This window comes from Alosa alosa, chromosome 13, assembly GCF_017589495.1.
Source record: "Alosa alosa isolate M-15738 ecotype Scorff River chromosome 13, AALO_Geno_1.1, whole genome shotgun sequence".
In the NCBI taxonomy this organism is placed as follows: domain Eukaryota; kingdom Metazoa; phylum Chordata; class Actinopteri; order Clupeiformes; family Clupeidae; genus Alosa; species Alosa alosa.
Genome location: NC_063201.1, coordinates 27731259 through 27749622, shown reverse-complemented (window position 1 = coordinate 27749622; position 18364 = coordinate 27731259). Strand labels below are relative to the sequence as shown.

The 18364-nt window shown below is 45.5% G+C and overlaps 1 protein-coding gene across 1 annotated transcript; it reads left to right on the top strand.

The window, feature by feature from the left end:
- The first annotated feature begins 884 nt into the window (after positions 1-884).
- rusc1 (RUN and SH3 domain containing 1) lies at positions 885-17347 on the top strand. The gene is made up of 13 exons (XM_048261940.1): positions 885-1205; positions 1332-2414; positions 2501-4055; positions 6892-7893; positions 8777-8902; positions 9025-9101; positions 9641-9658; positions 10180-10354; positions 11254-11359; positions 11659-11705; positions 11886-12660; positions 12821-12979; positions 14264-17347. The coding sequence occupies exons 1-13, from the start codon at positions 885-887 to the stop codon at positions 14427-14429; spliced, it is 5610 nt and encodes a 1869-aa protein (XP_048117897.1). The 3' UTR covers positions 14430-17347.
- Positions 17348-18364: the final 1017 nt, after the last annotated feature.

Here is an 18364-nt window from a genome sequence, read left to right as displayed (position 1 = left end):
GGGAATCGTGTTTTCTGTGTTCCCATCCTTGTTTTGTCCAAGGACATTTTGGATACGAGCAGTGCATAGCCGGGAGTAAATCATGTGTAAGAGAACAGTTTGCCATTACGCGGATTTTATGATCCGCATAAATGTGCTGTTGTTCGTAGTTTTAAAGGCATTTCCATGGATGAGTATTTGTATTAGGACATTAGGTTTTTATTTAGTTTTTCATTGTCAGACTTGTACGGGGGAAAGAGGGATGCGGAAGAAAGACAGGCAGGCAAATATATCTCCCTTGACGGCCGTCTGATCGTTCAGCGGAGCGGAATAACAGCGTAGGTTGGGATGCCGAAATATGATTATAATTGCTAATTAGTTTCCAAATGTTTTCAGAGTATGACACGACATTAAATTGGCTCTTGGTTTTCGTCTTGGTCTTGGTCTTACTCGCCTATTATAGCCTACTGCAGTGCATAGCCTACTTGTCCAGTAGGCTACAGGCCCAGCTAGGCCTAGTTCTTCTTTGATGTATTTAGTGTATTTTGAATATATTCTAATGTTTCCAAGAGGAGAGCAGAATGCAATACTGCTGTGTAACGTTACAATAATACAGCTTTATGCTAAAATGTGGTGTGAGGGTGGGCAGTACAATCTGGTGCAGATGAATTACATGTAATGTGATATGTGTTAGGCCTGTGATCAAATTGGCGGAGATGGATAGTACATTTTATGCTTGTGTCTACTCTGACTGTATGCTTTCCTTGGATTTCAGGACCTGAGTTAGGCCAAGATGTGACCATGAGGGCTTGTGGTGGTCTGGAAACTAGCCTCCTGTAAAATATAAATTGAATCCTTTGATTTCACCTCAAAGTCAACCATTAAAAAAACATAATCTTGCAACAATGCACTCCTCCTCCCGTCCCTCTGTTCCTGCAAGGCCTCGCCGCTTTGAAACCAACAGACAGGCAGACCCAAAGACGCATGGTCCAGGTGCCAGGAGGGAAGACAAAAATATGAACACTTCACTCAACACAGCGACCTCTTCCACCCGTCGGGTCACTCGAGGTCCCCCTGAGTCTTCCAGGTTCCGTTCGGGAGCCCAAGCTGGCCGTAACACTACAGTCAAACCTACAGTAGCCCGGCAACAGAAAAACACAACTCAGTCAAGTGCAGCCAATCCAAAGCCCAAGAGCAGACAGGCCGTGTCCAACTTGCCTCCTGTTGTGACCGACCCGAACTGCAACGAGCCAAGCCTGCCTTGCCTGTGCTGCGATGGTCGTTCACCGCAGGACAGCAACAGCCTCTTCAATCACAACCACAACAACAACAACACCATCACCATGAGACAGCAGCTGCAGCTGCAGCAGCCTTCCATACCCCGCAAAGAGGAGGAGGACTGGCAGCGGAAGCCAGTGGTGGAGAACAAAGCTGAGACGAACCCAGATCGTTCCATAGAGGTAACAAAAGAGGCAGTGAAAGGCCCAAAAGGCCCAGTCGCTCAGGTTGATAAAAAGAAGGAAGAAATCTTAGTGGCAGAAGACAAAGAAAGGGTGGGAGAAGAAGACTCTGACGTTGAAGTCCCTGTTGCCCCAGGTGTAGATCCCAATGGAAACAATCAGGTGTCAGTGGAAGATGAAGATGATGGGGATGATGATGATGATGACGACACTCTTGTGCCGTCCTGTTGTGACTGTCCAGCGTCCATGCTGGAGTTCTCCTTGTCCTCCTCCACCTCTTCCTCGTCCACCTCCATAAGTAGCTGCTCTGACCTGGAGCTGGACTGTCCTGATACATACTCACTATCATCTCAAGACCAGGACGCCCCAGAGCGGTACCCATCAGCACGTTCTTCTACTGCCCAGCCTCATATCCTTCCACTCGACCCTAATGTCCCCTCGGGTCATCCTATGTCCCCATGCTCCCCGGATGAAGGTTACCCATCCGCTCCATGCTCTCCCTCATCTGATTTTTCAGACTGCAAAGAGGAAACAGAGCAATTTGGCACAAAGCCTGGTTTGTTAAACTTTTTGGATTCCATGGATGAACTGGGGAAAATGGATCGGTTCTATCATGTTGTTCAAGTGGTGTGTTGGGAGCTGGATGATGAAATGGGCCTGAGAGATCGTCTGGACCACCTGTACAGACTCGAGAAGGTGAACCGGCAGGTGAAACTGTTCCATCTGGCGAAGCTTCAAGAAGCAGGACTGGACCTGGAAGATGAGGACATCTCTGATGTGTTGGACGAGATGGGGAACATCGACATTCCTTGGAAGCTGTACAAAGGCGAAAGCTCATGTGAGTCCCAGGAATTTTCCGACGCTGGGGTGGACGTCAGTGGCCCCTCGGATTTGGATGACCCGGCGGTCCCAGACTCTCTGAGCTCCTCACCCCTGGAGCCGCCCCCTCGTCCACCCAAGCCTCCAGTGAGACACGTGAGCGCCCAACCTGAGACTCACACATATATAAACATTGAGCAGAGCTCGCCTGTAGTATCCTCCAGCACCTCTCCAACATCCAGTGTTGTCGGCTCACCATCTCCTTCCTCACATTTGATCAAGAAACCTATTCCCGATCCTCCTCCCCTGCCACCACCCCCCTCTCAGGCCATACCCTACTTCACCCTCTACTCTGCCAGCTCCTGTGCCCCTCCCCCACACCCCCCATCCCTCCCCCCAGGACCCGTCACCTTGCACGTCGGGAGGCGCTCAGGTGCGCCCAGCTTCAGGCCGAGCAGTCACCCATGTCTCTCCCGCCCCCCACCTCCAAACCCCCTCCTCTCCCTCCTCCTCCTGCCCTGCCCTCCCCACCCAAAATCCCCCCGCCGCCACCCTCACTGCCTCCTCCGCCTTCCTTCCACGCCCTGGACGTGGAGATCCAGAAGCTGCTGGCACTGGCTGGCCTCACCCAGGCGGAGCTGTTGAAGCTGAGCCCGGAGCTGGGGGTCTGTGTCAGCGGGGTCCTCGACAGCAGCCAGGGAGAGGAGGAGGAGAAGAGCATAGTTGCCCCTGGGCCTGAGCCTCAGCCAGCCAGACTATCTCGGAGTGGAGAAAACACGAAGATTGGTGGAGACAGAGTGAGCAAGTATGAACCGAAAGGAATGAAGGGGGCTTGGATAGATGGATGGGGGGAGGCAGAAAAGTTTGGCGAACACAGAGGAACTGACATGTCTCCAGGAAATGACACGTATGGAGATAGAACACGAGAGGCAAAGAGGGATGCCCTCAGAACAACCTCATTCACAGAGATGGCCAGGAGACGGAAGCAAAATGGTAGCAGCACTAACTCCAGCTGCAGCTGTGGATACGGTGTTAACACTAGCCTGAGTACTGATGCCTATTACAGCACTGAAATCAGCAATGCAAACAGCACTAATGCCACCTTTGACAACTTTGACTACTCATCTGAGTTACCTGACACGCCTCCCCCACCACCTCCCCGCCCTTTGCCCCCGTGTCCCCCCGTGACATCGAAACCCCCTGAGCTTCCTCCAGTGATGCCCTGCACTGTCCCTGCCAACGCATCCCGGCCTGACCGCTTTGACTGGCTCATTGCCTTCACCCCGGACACAGAGGCCTCTCCGTGGGAGCTGAGGAAGTGCACCAGCGGGGTCGTCCTGCCCAAGGTCACATTGGGGTCAAAGGTCACAACCTTCAAAGAGCTGCGAAACCGAAGTAAGCAGAGCTCCCTGCCGGCTCCAGCTGAGCCTGAGCCGGATCCGACTGTGACAACACCGGACCCGGACTTCCTGTACAACCTGAAGTGGAGGCGGGGAAAGAATGGTGGGGACGGCAGTCAGTGGGAGTACACCTCTCAGGCCGAGGCCTCCTTCCTGATGCCACCGCCCACACCCGCCTCACTGTCCCTCTTCAGGGAGATGCGTCACCTCACCCTCGAGGGGGACGGACAGGCAGAGCCCCACCCCTCGCAGCGGATTGGCTGCTCTGCCAGCGAGGGGAACCTGTGGAATATGGGAGCTGAACGGGCGGGGGATGGGAAGCGAAGGGAAGAGGAGGAGGAAGTGCAGGTGAGAGGAAGAGCCGATGGAGGGAGAACCTTGGAGTCGAGAACAACAGGTGAGTTTGTGTCTCATTGTGTCTGGTGTCCATCGCAATTCCAGCATATCCCTTTTAGGCAGAGCAGAAGGCTTTCAGTGCATGAGTAAGAACAGGGCTGGGAATGAAAGGCAAGAACTGGCAGACTCAGCTAACCCAAGAGAGCAGCTGGTGCAGAATCACACCATGTCAGGGCCAAAACCGTACCAGAAATGGTCCAGAGTCAGGTTCCAGCCACCCATGACTCATCAGTCAGTTGGATGGCACTCACTCAATCACTGCCAGATTAGATGGGGTTGTGGCCTATTCGGTAGGTGTAGAGATGCTGGATGCTGCAGAGACCTTTATGTTGCTGTCATTGCATGTGATGTCATCTATGCTTATTCAATCATTCATGATCTCTGCAGGCGTTAAGTACAGCTAAGTGCCCCTGCCCTATACTGTGAGATACATCCAGCAGTCTGTACAGAATCCTACACAATACATATATTTGTATATGTAAAATGTGTATTATGTTGGATAAAACTTATTTTCCATATAATATAGGTTTTCCATATGCAAATCAACCATTGAAACACACAGCAAATAAACAGCAAGATATACAAGTGAAAATGATAAATTTCATTTTCTATATAGATTTAATTGATCAATAATATAACACTAATTAAATGCAATACACACACTGTAGCATTAACTACACACGGCATGACTGAAATAATTATTTGAATAATTTCAGGCAAGAAATTCTAGATATAAAGTGTGATTCATTAGGCCACCTAAACCTCAATATTTAACTTAAACTGATTTAGAACCACAGGTAATCTTACTTACTGCGTCTAGTAATGCATGTTAATGGAACCTGTGGGGAAATTTTTACAATCCACGCCTAATTATTCATAGCTCCCTCTCTCTCTCTCTCCCACCTCTCTCTCTTCATCCTTGTGTTTTGCATTTATGTGTTTATCTCTTTATCTCCTCCCTGATGTGATGGGTCCTATCTGTGTTCCTCTTGACTTTGACTCTGCCATTTTATACCTCTCCCCTTCCGGACTGTTCCGTCAGCCTGACTGCAGCCATCGACTCAGCTCAGGTTACACACCTCATGCCAGTATATCCAGTACAAGCTGTAAATATCACTCTGCTGCTCTAGGGTGGTAATCGCTCTTCTCCAGCAGCTTGTTCTGCTGTAGCAATCCAGTGATGCAAAATTAAATTAGCTTGAAGCTACATCTGACCCATTCATGGTAATTCAGTGGACCAAGAAGACCAACTAGCTCTGGAAAACAAACAAAATACATTTTATGTGTTTTAAAGATTAGATTTTTTCCCTGACCTACTTATTTTCCTAATTGCATGAGCTCACCTGCGTTCTCAGCAACATAAATAAAGTATTTCATTATTCCACTTCAGAGAGGAAAGCCCAGATATCTGGGGCACTACTTTGTGTTTTGGACATTAAGTAGGATGTATATGACCTAACACATTTGTACAGAAAACTGTACAAAATGATACATATTACAAACATGTACAAGGTTTTCTAATGTATTAAATGTGTTACTATGATAAATGAATGTGTAAGTATGAGTGTCAATCTGCTGAGCTGTCATTTAACGTGTGTATACCTTTAAGAGTAAAGTAGGCGGGCATTGAGTCTCTGAACCTATCACAGGCGCACAAAAACACTCACGAAAAAAATACAGGAAAAGCTCATTCTGTTTACGTTAGCTGAGAGCAACCCAAGGTACGGTAGTCGTAGTTGTCATTGTATTCCACCTTCTTTTACTATGATAACTTCCGTGTAAATGTGTTTCTTTATCAGTGTATCAACTAATGTGTTTAATACACAACTTGAAAATGTTTGTGAAGAAGTGTGTGACTCAGCATAGCTACTGTTACCTACTTACTGGTAACAGGGTGAAAGTAGTAGCCACTGGATTTAAATGATAAATCAACACTATCCATTTAAACATGTAACCACGGTCATGTTGTATGTGGAAAATAATGTGAGTTAATACATTTGATATGAATACATGTAATTTCAGTGTAGATGTAGCCTACCTAAAACCTCTGCTTTGGATCGCAGATCTTTGCCTTTGAACTGCTAAAACGATATTAGCATCATATTCTCACAGACATGAAATAATGTGTTTTAGTTAGAATAATATAGGGTGTGGTGATTTAATTCTTATAGTTTATTTCTATAGTTTGACAGGAGAGCAGGGACATCAGCAGGCTGAGGAAAAAGTTAGGAAGTTTCCAAAGGTCAATGAGCATAGCTCCTGACAGAATGTTTGATTGCTTTGCTAAAGGGCAGCTACTAGGCTGAAAATGGGTTATGTTTGTGTTGTGTGATCATAATCCAGACATCATAGCCCTCATACAGCAGACGAGTCTGGGCCGGAAGTGGCCCACGGTCTGCTGTTATCTGGGTCCTCTAGTCCACCTCCATGTGTTGTGTTGCCGTGTGCTGTACTGTGCTATGTGTTTGTCCTCAGATGTAATTCAGAGTATGATGTGTGCAAATTCTGTGCATGTGGTGGAGATGGACTTTTTACTTTCTCTCAGGGGTGATTTCATATGTAAATTCTCTCTCTTTCTTTCTCTCTTTCTTACTCTCTCTCTCTCTCCCTCTCTCTTTCTTCCACGCGTTCAAAATGACACTAACATTTTCTCCATTTCTCTCTCCCTCCCTCCTGTTGCCTGAATCCCCTTCACCGTTTTTCTCCATTGCTTCTCTCCCTCACATCTGCATCCCTCCATCATCCATCCACCATCCATCCACCTTTCCCTCTAAACACTCCATTGCCCCCTCCCACTCCACCTTTGCCTCCGCTCTACTCACTTACCCCTGGTGCAGTGTCCTCGCCCCCCCTCTCTCTCGCCCGTCCCCAAGCACCCCCCTCCGCGTACTTCCTGCACTCCTACCCCATGCCACCCCCCCTCCTGACGGGCAGAAACAGCCTCTACAGGGCCCAGCCTGGAAGCTCTGCTCGCGGACAGGCAGACCTTGAAACCAAAACATGTCCAACCTCCGACTGTGTTAGTCAGACCTACTCTGATTCTCTCTACTGCTCTGATTTGAACCACAATGTAGATGACTCTGTTTTCTTGAATGAAGACATCAACAGCGACATAGATTCACTCTACCTCCACAATACAGTTTCTAAAAGTAATCTTGATTCTCTGTACTGCAGTGAAAGACCTACTACTAATAAGATTGATAGCGACTCCCACAGTAATATGAATAGCTTGGTCTCCACAGATTTAAGTTATAATGTAGACTCTCTGTATTATCCTCAGAATAAGGGAAAGACATCTGACTCCAAAAACATTGGAGAAGACATATGTAATGATGGCAACACAACTCCATACAAAAACATTGAGATGCTAAAATATGCTAAGACACAAAAGGCCCCAAGCTACCCACTCTCAAACAAGCAGATCAACTCTGATTCACAGCATGTGATGACGCTCCACCGGAAGAGTGACTCAGGCATCCCATGGGACTTGTCTTTAGACCAGATGACGTCCTTGGGCTCTGCAAGAGTAAAACAGCCCCCACCCCTACCCACCTGCTACCTCTACCACCCCAAAAACTGCCCTCTGCACAAAGGTGCTCCTCCCCGCCTCTCCCCCGTAGGCGCGATCTCGCCCCCTCACAGGTCTGGGCTCCCGGGTCCAGGGCTGGACGCGTCCGGCTTGTGCTCGCCACTCTTCCCCCGCAGTCACACGCTCCCTGCCCTAGCTGCCCCACTCTACTACCCCTACCTCTACACGCCCCCCATCAGGGCTCCGCTGCAGGAGCCCCCCACTCCCAATCTCCCCCAGCAGGCACCACCACGTCCATCATGTGCTCTGAGTAAGGGACCTCTCTACGTTCTCTGTGCTCTCTCTCCTCTCACTCTCGGACTGTCTGTCCGTCCGTCCAACACCCCGTCTGCCTAGCTGCTCTGTTTGTGTTATAGCCTGTCTGCCTGTCTCTGTGTGTGAGTGTGTGTGTCTGTCAGCTGTACAGCAGAGCTGTGTGCTGCTGACTGTTATGTGGTTGGAAGGGAGGGGGTATGTATCCCTGTGCTTCTGCTCCTGTGCATGTGCTTCTGTGGCACAGCTTATTGGAAAGGATCTAATTCTTTTAGCAAGATAATGATAATGGAGAGAGCTAACTCAGATTATCATGGATTCCATTCTCACAGATCACCTTTCTGCCATTTACATGTGTTTTAAATGCAAACACTTCAGGATGCTAATATGCCTAATCTTCTCTAGCTTTTTGGAGTCTGTACATGACAAAATCTGTGTGCTTTGTCTATATAAATGCATCTGACTGCATTTATATAACTGATGTTAATTCTGCAAAGAATAGTAAACTTTTTATTCTATCTGACAGCATGTTTGCATTATTTTAGTCCTTTTCTGTGTTAGTGTGTTCTCCCTCCAGTTTGGTGTCGCCTGTTCTTCCTTCTACTTTTGAATGTGTGTGTTCAAATGCATGCAGTGTTTGAAATCTAAGTTAATGAAGTCAAAAAAAATGTCATGACAAAAAAGGACTTTAAGGGAGAATTCCTAAGGGACAGCCTGATTCGTACTGATCCAAAAGAGTTTGTGAAGAAGTTTAATTAAATTTAATTTAATTTAAGTTTTAAAGCATTAATTCACCACTGATGCTAAGTAATTACATCTGAGGTAATACTATCAATTCCTCCACTAGAATTTTACACCTGTCTGTTTTTCCCCTCCCTCAGCAGTTCGCAGTCTCTCATTCGCTGGGTCTGTACAAAAGGCTGGGGCCTGGATGGGCGATGATGATGATGCAAGCTCCGCCTTGAGAGGTTCAAGCCTGTCCTCTCAATGCCTGCAGGAGAAAAGAGGTGTGTGTGTGTGTATGTGTCTGTAGGCAATGTTTTTTTGTGTGTATCTGTGCGCAGTATGCTTTTGTGTGTGTGTGGGTCTATGTGTATTTAACTGTGTGCTGTTCTCTGTAACTCTGTAGCTCTGGTCAGTGCGGTCAGCCTGGCAGTGGAGGCTATCCTGGCTCAGTTCAGCTCCTCTAGGACTCTGGTGCAGAAGGTTTGTCCAGTGCTCATTCCCTCATTCATCCCTTTTACAATGCAACTGACACAGATGTTGTACTCCTGAGACTCACAAACATTTATTCTTAATAATACCTATTATTTGTTCATACCTGTCGGGATACCAAGCATACCTTATTTACATTATGACTATGAGTGTTCCGTATGAATGCCTGATACCAAGCATACCTTATTTACATTATGACTATGAGTGTTCCATATGAATGCCTGATACCAAGCATACCTTATTTACATTATGACTATGAGTGTTCCGTATGAATGCCTGATACCAAGCATATCTTATTTACATTATGACTATGAGTGTTCCGTATGAATGCCTGATACCAAGCATATCTTATTTACATTATGACTATGAGTGTTCCATATGAATGTCACATTTTCTTGCTCAGTGTCACTGTTAAAAGCATCAGCCGTTGCCTTAGAGCCCTGTGTTGTTCAGTAACTGTTGCTTTGTCTTCTCTCTCCGTTTCCTCCTCACCCCCCCCATCCTCCTCCTCCTCTCTTACCCTCTTCCAGTCCCTCTCGGTAGATAAGGTACTGATGTAGTCTCAGTCACTCAGTAGATTTAATTGCTCTGTGTACTAACCTCACTCTCACCTACTGTGTTTGTGTCATCTCTCTCTCTCTGTCTCTCTCTCTCTCTCTCTGTCTCTCTCCATCTCTCTGCCTGTATTTATTTTCCACTTCTTCATATTACTCATCCCTTCTGATATGGTGAACTCAATCTGTTTTATTATTATATTTGAACACTACTCTGCCCTCTCCATCTCTCTCTCTCTCTCCATCTCTCTCTCTCTATCTCCATCTCTCTCTCCATCTCTCTCTCTATCTCCATCTCTCTCTCCATCTCTCTCTCTCACTCCCCATTTGTTTTCTGATTTACTCCTGGTCCCTTTGGCCGTGCATTAATACCACATTGCTATTTTTTACCATTATCCTCCATCCATCTGCTTTCTTCTTTCATCTTCCTCCACATTTCTGTTTCTCTCTCTCTCTCTCGTTCTCTCTCTCCCTCCCTCTCTCTCTCTCTCTCTCTCTCTGCGGTGCCTTTGCAGGCACTCTCTGGGGACAGTAGTATAAACCCAACGCTGGGCCGACTGGTGCTGCAGTGTCTGTGCCCATCCCTTCGCAGCCTGCTGTCCGACGGACTCAAGCCCCACCAAAGTGACCTGATCGCAGGCAGGAGGCCAAATTCACCTTGGGGACTGGTGCAGGCCTCCACCAAGCCAGGTAAATGTGAGATAAGATCAAAACAACAGCCATGTGTTATCTCTCTCTCCCTCTATCTCTAGCCCTTTCTCTCTCTCTCCCACAGATACCACAGATCCCTGTAGAGTTGAGTCACTTAGTCTCAGTCACTGTTCTCTCTCTCCTTTTATACAGGCGCCACACATACACACACACACACACAGACTCACAGACATGTACGCATACACACACACATGCACACACTCATACACATGCTCTTTTCTAGCCTGGGTGTTCCCATGCTGCCTTGCGCGCGATTTGATTCACGCTGCTAAGGCAGCCTGGAGACCATGGAGCAAATTTTCGCCTGAGATAGGGAACCAATCACAGAACAGGTGGGAAAGCAAGACGATGATGAGCTATGCACAGACGCATTTGATAGACATCCGTGGCACCCAATAAACGGATCTGGCCATTTTTTTCAAATACGAGAAAATGAACATTTGGTTCCCAGACCACGTCTCATTGAGAAGTGGTGGCGCTAGCCAGGCTAGCTCTTTTCCACAATGTTAGCTAGATGTGTTTGGTGTCTAAAGTCTCTCTCTCTCTCTCTCTCTCTCTCTCTCAATCAAATCAAATCAAATCAAATGGTGCTTTATTGGCATGAATGAGTAAAGTCACTGTTGCCAAAGCTACAAGTATAACATGTTAATGATCAACTTTACATAAGTATTGGTATAGAGATAAAATGAAATAATGAAAGGAAAGAAAAAAAATATATAAAAATGGTATTAAAAGGACAGTAATAGCTTCAGTAATAGTGCTATACTGTAGAAAAAAAAAACTATTATTGTAAACACATTATTATATGCCTACACTTGCAGATATATCTACATAAATCTCTCTCTCTGTCTCTGTCTCTGTCTCTGTCTCTCCTGTAGGCCCCAGGACCCAGGGCCTGCACAGCCTGCAGGCTAGAGTGGCTGACCTGCCCCAGCTGAGGCAGAGTGGACACAGGTTCAACGCCTTTCTGCTCGGCCTCCTCAAGTAAGCCCTGCTCTAGCCCCAACCCCTTCTAACACATTTCACAAACACAAACATACACACACACGCACACATATACCCCCACACACACACACACACACACACACACACACATACACACATACCCACACAGCTTGGCATGATCTGGAGTAGTCCGTGTCATGAGTAGGAATGTGAAGTGACAGATGATGCTAGAAGACATGCCAGCAGTGTGTGTTTGTGTTTGTGTGTTCACGTGGGCATATGTGATTGAGAGATTATCAAATGTGTGTCAGTCATTTACTATGCGTTCTATCCTGCAGCACCAAACTGCTGGATTATTGGATCTCCCATCTGCAGACATGTAGTGGTATGTTTGTACATCACCTTTTCATCAGTAATGATCTTATATTTCTTAAGAATGTTCAACATGCTCTCCATGTGAGTATGCATACTCACTATACTTCTCTCTCTCTCTCTCTCTCTCTCTCTCTCTCTCTCTCTCTCTCTCTCTCTCTCTCTCTCTCTCCCCCCTGTCCATGTTTCCCAGACGTGTTGTTGACATACTATCGTCCAAACTCCTTCATGAGGTTGTCGCTCACTTCCTGCCAGCCTCTCTTTGAAGAGCTCCTCCTCCTACTCCAGCCTCTGTCCCTCTTGACCTTTAACCTTGACCTGCTCTTCCAACACCACCACTTTGACCCCGCCTCCCCTGCTGACCCTCCGACCAATCACAGCCCAGATTTAACCAGCCCACCCAATCAGGAGCTGGGCTTCGGGGTCTCTCCCTGGGGCCCGGTTCAAGGGCATCGCCTGGAGAGTGTGTCAGAGCATGATGTAGGAAGGCCAGAATCATGTCCATCCAATCAGAACACAGCTCTCTCGAGCTTGGCCAAGCCGTTGGCCGGAGGGGTAGTCCAGTCATCCTGTCGTGGCCCAGTGCCTGTCTCAGCATTTGCCAGTAAGGGAGAGACAAGCCCTCAGCTTCAGTGGGTGCGGGAGAAAGACATAGCGCCCCCTCCTGAGGAGAGTGAGTACAGCAGCCTGTCCCAGCAGGCAGGGCAGGTGCTCCATCAGGGCTGGGGGGCAGTTGTCCGCTGGGGCGAGCGTTTAGGACACAACCTCAACTCTCTAGGATCCTCCTCTGAAGACACTACCACAGGGACATCCCCAGACTCCCGCAGAGGCCCAGACATCCTCCGCTCCCAGCCCCAGGAGGAGGCCTCTTCCTGGGCTAACAGTGTGGCCGTGCCATGGGGGCTAGAGAGGCTATTCGGAGCCTCCAAGAATTCCTGCAACCCTCCAGCGAACACCCCACAGGCTAGGTGTGCAGTGTGTGTGTGAGTGTGTGAGTGTGTGTGTGTGTGTGTGTATCCATGTGCGTTGTATATGTGATGATTTCCTGTCGTGTAATCAATTTAGTCTGTTCTGGTGGCTCCTCCACCCTCATTACTGTGTCTTGATCTCCTCCTGGAAATTTCCTAGGCGTCCATCTCAGTGGCTGGCTCCCAGCGTATCTGTCCTCGCACGTATGGTCAGCGGCAGCCAGCCCTCTCTGCCCGACAGGATCCATGTGGAGGCGAAGCAAGCGAAACCCGCCGAGAAAAAGAGAGAAGAAACTCAAGACAAACCAAAACCCACCAGGTAGGAGTCTTCAGAACATCAGAACAATCAGAACATGCAGGCCATCTTTACTCTCCTGTGGGGTATACTACGAAGCACATTAGATATATCTAGGCTATGTAGACATATCAAGGCTTGACAAAGCCTTGACTCAGGGGTATACGTTAAGTGATACTACGATAGCAGTTATGTGATATATTTGTCAAACTAGGCTTTCAGCTCAGATCTGTGCGCGTTCTCGGTGTTGGGATGACGTTGGCCAATCATGAAATGTGGAGACACACAAGACCGCCTCTATTTAAAAACAATTACCTCCGCATTCATGAGCGATAGCTTAATCTACACTGCGGTAATTTTTTGTGTCTAACCTATAACATCAAATAAATCAATTGTCATCAGTTGTTGTATGGTATGCACGTCCATAGTGGAATATTTGCACGCACAGCACTATTAAAGCACATTCGAGATCCAAAATGTTAGTAGAGGCGGAGCTCCACCTGTCAGATATATGACAGAATCCTACACGTGAGAGAACTTCGTTTTTAAGACAATTGATTGGTCAGTGGGCGCAGTAGATTTCACGATTTGAGCTACAACTTAGCACATAACCTCCTCCCGACCAGGTTTGGTTGATAGCATAAGATACCATGGTGATATAGCGACACTAAAACAGATCCACTTTCGTGTCACAGCATAGCCTGGTTTTGAGCGCACATACCTCGCTAACCCACTAATCGAGATTCGTAGTACACCCCACTGGACTAATGTTATACTATAATAAAATAATGTTATTGTTATTGCTATAATAAAATTAGTATACATTTCATCAATGCTATGGTAAACATTCTGAAGCTAGGTGTATGATTGTGGGTTAGTGCATCGACATATTTTGAAAGTTTTTCATTTTTATGCACGGAAGGCTCTTTAGCCAGCTCATTTATTTCCGGTGGAGCATCAGGTGTGTTGTAGTGGCTGTTGTTTCAGTGTACCTGTTAACATGGACCCGGTTAGGTGTTGCACTTAGTAAATATAAAAACGTGAACGATTTATTAGTGTGTCAAAGTTGAATAGTTGCCCTGTTGGGCATAAACAATATATTCAGTGTCTGAGTGAACACGATAGGAGCAGAATATAACTGGAGATGTAGTTACAACACAGCTGACGCTGCACCGGTGGCTAAAGAGCCTTTTGTGCATAAAGCGAATTAGCAATGGTTGGAAAGTCCTTTTAAGACTTTCTTTTAGAGGCCTGTGAGTATGATTATTAATCACAGTGATGTGATTGGTCTACCCATCTGTTCATCAGGGCGGTGCGAACACTTTGTGACCATTCGGGCTCGGGGACGGAGCTGACTTTCCAAAAGGGGGAGGAGCTCATTGTGCTGGGAAGTGTGGACCAAGATTGGATTCGCTGTCGTCAAGGAGACAAGGAGGGCCTGGTGCCTATTGGCTACACCTCTCTCATCATGTGACCTCTGACCTCTGTAATGCCCTTCTGATCAGTTAAGGTCAAAAAGGGGAAGACCCCAAAACAAAAATAAATAACAGAAAAAGGATTGAATATGTAATGTGACTTGAGTAGTAGCTTGTAGATGTTTAGTGTTAATCTCCTATCCCAGTTGCCTGGTTTGTGATGTGTAAGATGTTTTATTCTAATGTTGGCATTTGGCTTAAATAATGTCAAAAAACATACTGTATAAATTATACATATACAAATATACTATATGAATATAGACTGATTTTCCAAGATAGATAGACAGATAGATAAACAAGAAAAAAAGTAGAGTTAAACATTACCTCATTGGTATATCATTTAGAAATAATGTAAGAATGGAAGATACTGATAACACATAGCAAGTCCCTGAGACTAGAAATATATGCTAGATTTTTAAAAAAAGGCTAGACATTTACAAAAAAGATAAACTTTCATTGGAATGTATTTGGCAAAGGCACAAATCACTACCAATTTAGATATTAGCCAGTGAATGCAACCTCGACATATGCACAGAGTGAGCAAAATGCAATGCACTTAACACATAAAAATGGACAGACCCTTAAACGTCTGTCTGTGAATACTTAAGGCAATTCTTTCCCTCTCTTCTCTCTCTTTCTGAAAACAGACAAAAAAATATCTCGCTTGTTCCACTCCCTCTGAGGAAGCAACGTGTTTGTGGCCCTATTGTATGCTTGTTGATCTGCTTAATCTGCCAAATCCCTCAAATTATTCATCTAAAACCGTACTTAATTAAGTAACTCAATACAACACACTTGCTCCGGCAAGTTACTTATCTAAATGTGTCTTCCCCAAAGCATCTGTCATTGCATCATATTATTAAACTGTCATTATTGTTCCTATCAGTAGAAGTAGTACTACAGGGTGGTGTGATGGTCTGTCTTCATGTTTATTCTCAACAATCTTTTAATTAGTATGATTGTTTGATAGCACTGTAGGCTTGGTATTGATGACTATGCATACGCTGTACTGTACGACAGGCTTATGGATTGAGTAGCCCTTTGTGTTCACGTTTTGATCATGGTGATTTGATGTCTTTTATTAGTTCCATTTGTTAGTTTTGAATATTTTCCGATAAAGTGGTGATGTCCGGAGCTGCATGGCACAATATCGAGGTCCTGTCATTCATCAACCTTTGCACTGAGAAGAACAAGCTCACTGGGAGAACCCTTGGCTGCTCTGTTTGGACTCTATATAGATCACACTTAAAGGTTCTGGTGTTTATTCTCTGAAGCATTTTATAAAACATCTTTGTGCTATCCTTCTTATAGCTCCTAAGCAGAACATTAATAGGAGGCTCTTGGTAGAACGTTGACTTAGTCATTCCAACTTAAACCCCATGCTGAAAAGTTCTTTGTGGATCATCACGTCATCCATAAATGAACCCATGAAACTGGAAGGGTCATAGGTTGAGCTCTGGGAGCATGGTGTGCGCTGTGCCTAAAGCACTCACGAGTACAACAGATCGACTGTGAGGGCTGCGCTCAGCTTCTTCTACAAATGGCATCAGCTGGATGTGCTGACAGCTGCTAGTCAAGCCCTCATGCAGCACAACTGCCGTTCTCCTTCTCTCTCAGGCCTCCATCTGCCTGCTCCAGGTCTGCTGCTGGTTCGCTCCTCTCTCTCCACAATAGCCTGGGCTTTTTTTGTGGAGAGCTGCGCTGTGTGGATCCAGTCCATGCTAGCCTGGGTGCATCTGAGGGTGTCCGCCACCTGTCGAGCTGAGCTCAGTGACGGCTCGAGGCCAGGTCTACCACTTTCAGGGCCACAGTAGAGGGGGAGTCAGGTTGGGGACTCTGAAAGACTCAGGAGGGCCTTCTGCTGGACAGGAAGGGACTCGGGAATGCGCCAGACAAGCCGTGTAGATGTTTGTGATTTAGAGGTTGAGATTTCTATTGGAGCTCACCTTAGCTAGTTAGCTATGGCTCTGATTTTGCTCGATACCCCAGAACTGCAGCATGGTGCCAACATGTCCATACAGATTCTTATCTGTTTATCTAAAAATATAAAAATAAAGGATAACAAAATGAATAAATGTCAAGGACAGAAGAAACACAAAGTTCAAATAGCTAGATCAGACACCGGTGTGATTGTGTATGTGACACTAGTTTGTTTATTTCTTGGTTGAAATCTATGCCTTTTCTTTGCATTTCAGTGACAGACAAGAGGGTTTTGCAATACGTGACAATTAGACAACAACTGTGTCAGATATGCATCCTTATAAGTCCTGAGTTTCAGGCTATCTGCAGTAGCTGTATTCACGATCAAGGAAATGAGAAGGGGAATGCTGAGGAGGAGTGGTGGATCAGAGAGAACTGGCATTCTTGTTGACGGTGATGGGAATACTGACATTCTTGTTGATGGAGATAGGTATATTCTGGATCACTTGAAAAACATGTTCCATTTGTCCTGTCACTGTAATCAATGTCATACCATCTTTTCCCCTGTGGAATATTGCAGAATTTGGCACAAGATTAGAAAATGAATATCAGGAATTAATGTTTTTTTTAAATTTGTTTTGTTCTTTTTCATCAGTACATATAGATATATATGCTTATGTGTGAATATGATATTTATTTAATGAAAATTAGATGTTTCATAGTTTATGTGATTTCTGTAACTTGTGGAAGCCATTTAGCTGTTTCTCTTTCGTTTATCTTTCTCTCTATCTATCTGGTGTTGTGTGTATGTGTGAGTAAGTGTGTGTGCCTGTGTGTGCCTGTCGGTGGGTGGTGTAGCTCTTTATGGTATAGCCCGCTAGTAGCACACTTAATACATATGTACTAAGTCCTTGCAAAGTCACCCAAGTCAGTCAAGCTCCTTGCATGTGCTTGTTTGTAAATATATTCAATAAACAAATAATATATATTAATCTCATCCTTGTAAATCATTCTTTGTTTTTTTTTAAATGGGTGTATTATTATAAGTGCCTGAGACTCACACAGTGCCATATGTAGCCAGCAGGTGGTGACATTTCCCAGGTGATAGGATTTTACAAGCCCTCAGCTTTAAATTCAGCAAACCAACATTCTATATAAGTATATATACTCTTTTGATCCCGTGAGGGAAATTTTGGCATCGAGACAGGTTTGCTGAGTGGTATCAGATATGTTCACACACACACACACACACACACACATAGACACACACCTGACCTGACCCATATGAGAGTTGACTTGAATGGCATGGCTGCTTTAGTTGCTGTTCCTTCCTAATATGTCAGTGCAGTGAGACACGCATGGGAATATTTACATGGAAGCTAAACATTCACACATCCACTATCTACTCAATAGAGCTGAGCAGAAAGACTCACCCACACCACTTCATGATTCAATTGTATTCATTTTATAGACCAATGTTTGCAACATGAAAAAAAACTTAAAATGCATAAAACCTAAGGTCATATTAAATTACATTAGAGTGCAATGTGCAGTTAAATGGGAAGAATCTATCTTTAGCTGAGATTTCAAGACCAAGGTCTCAGCTGTGGGTAAGCAACATGACAAATGCTAAATTTGAGGCAGCCGTCAAATATACATTTGAAGTCAGTAAGTAGGTGGCATCAAACAGAAAGTTTGAGCCTTTATTTATGCATAACTAGATTCTGGTGGTTGAAAGCAGAGAATCTGTTTAATATGTAAAGGTAAGATGCAGTGAAATTGATCTGAAGCAGGGCAGACTGTAAAATAGAAGTCAAGGCGAGGCACATACAGTATATTTATCGTCCTTCTCTTCCTTTCTTCAAAGCACATCTCAAGACCTTTCTGCTTAATGATCACTTCTCCTCAACACCCAACACATAGCTCCATACAGATAACTTGTCTTTGTTGTATTGTTTTGTTTGTTTGTTATTGTGTTTCCCTGCCTCCTACTATGTAAAGCGACCTTGGGTTT

Excerpts from the sequence above, each read along its gene's own strand:
- rusc1 (XM_048261940.1), top strand. The coding sequence starts at position 885 with ATGCACTCCTCCTCCCGTCCCTCTGTTCCTGCAAGGCCTCGCCGCTTT. Across the intron at positions 10,355-11,253 it reads GCAGGCCTCCACCAAGCCAG|GCCCCAGGACCCAGGGCCTG; the intron begins GTAAATGTGAGA and ends TCTCTCCTGTAG. Across the intron at positions 11,706-11,885 it reads CCATCTGCAGACATGTAGTG|ACGTGTTGTTGACATACTAT; the intron begins GTATGTTTGTAC and ends CATGTTTCCCAG.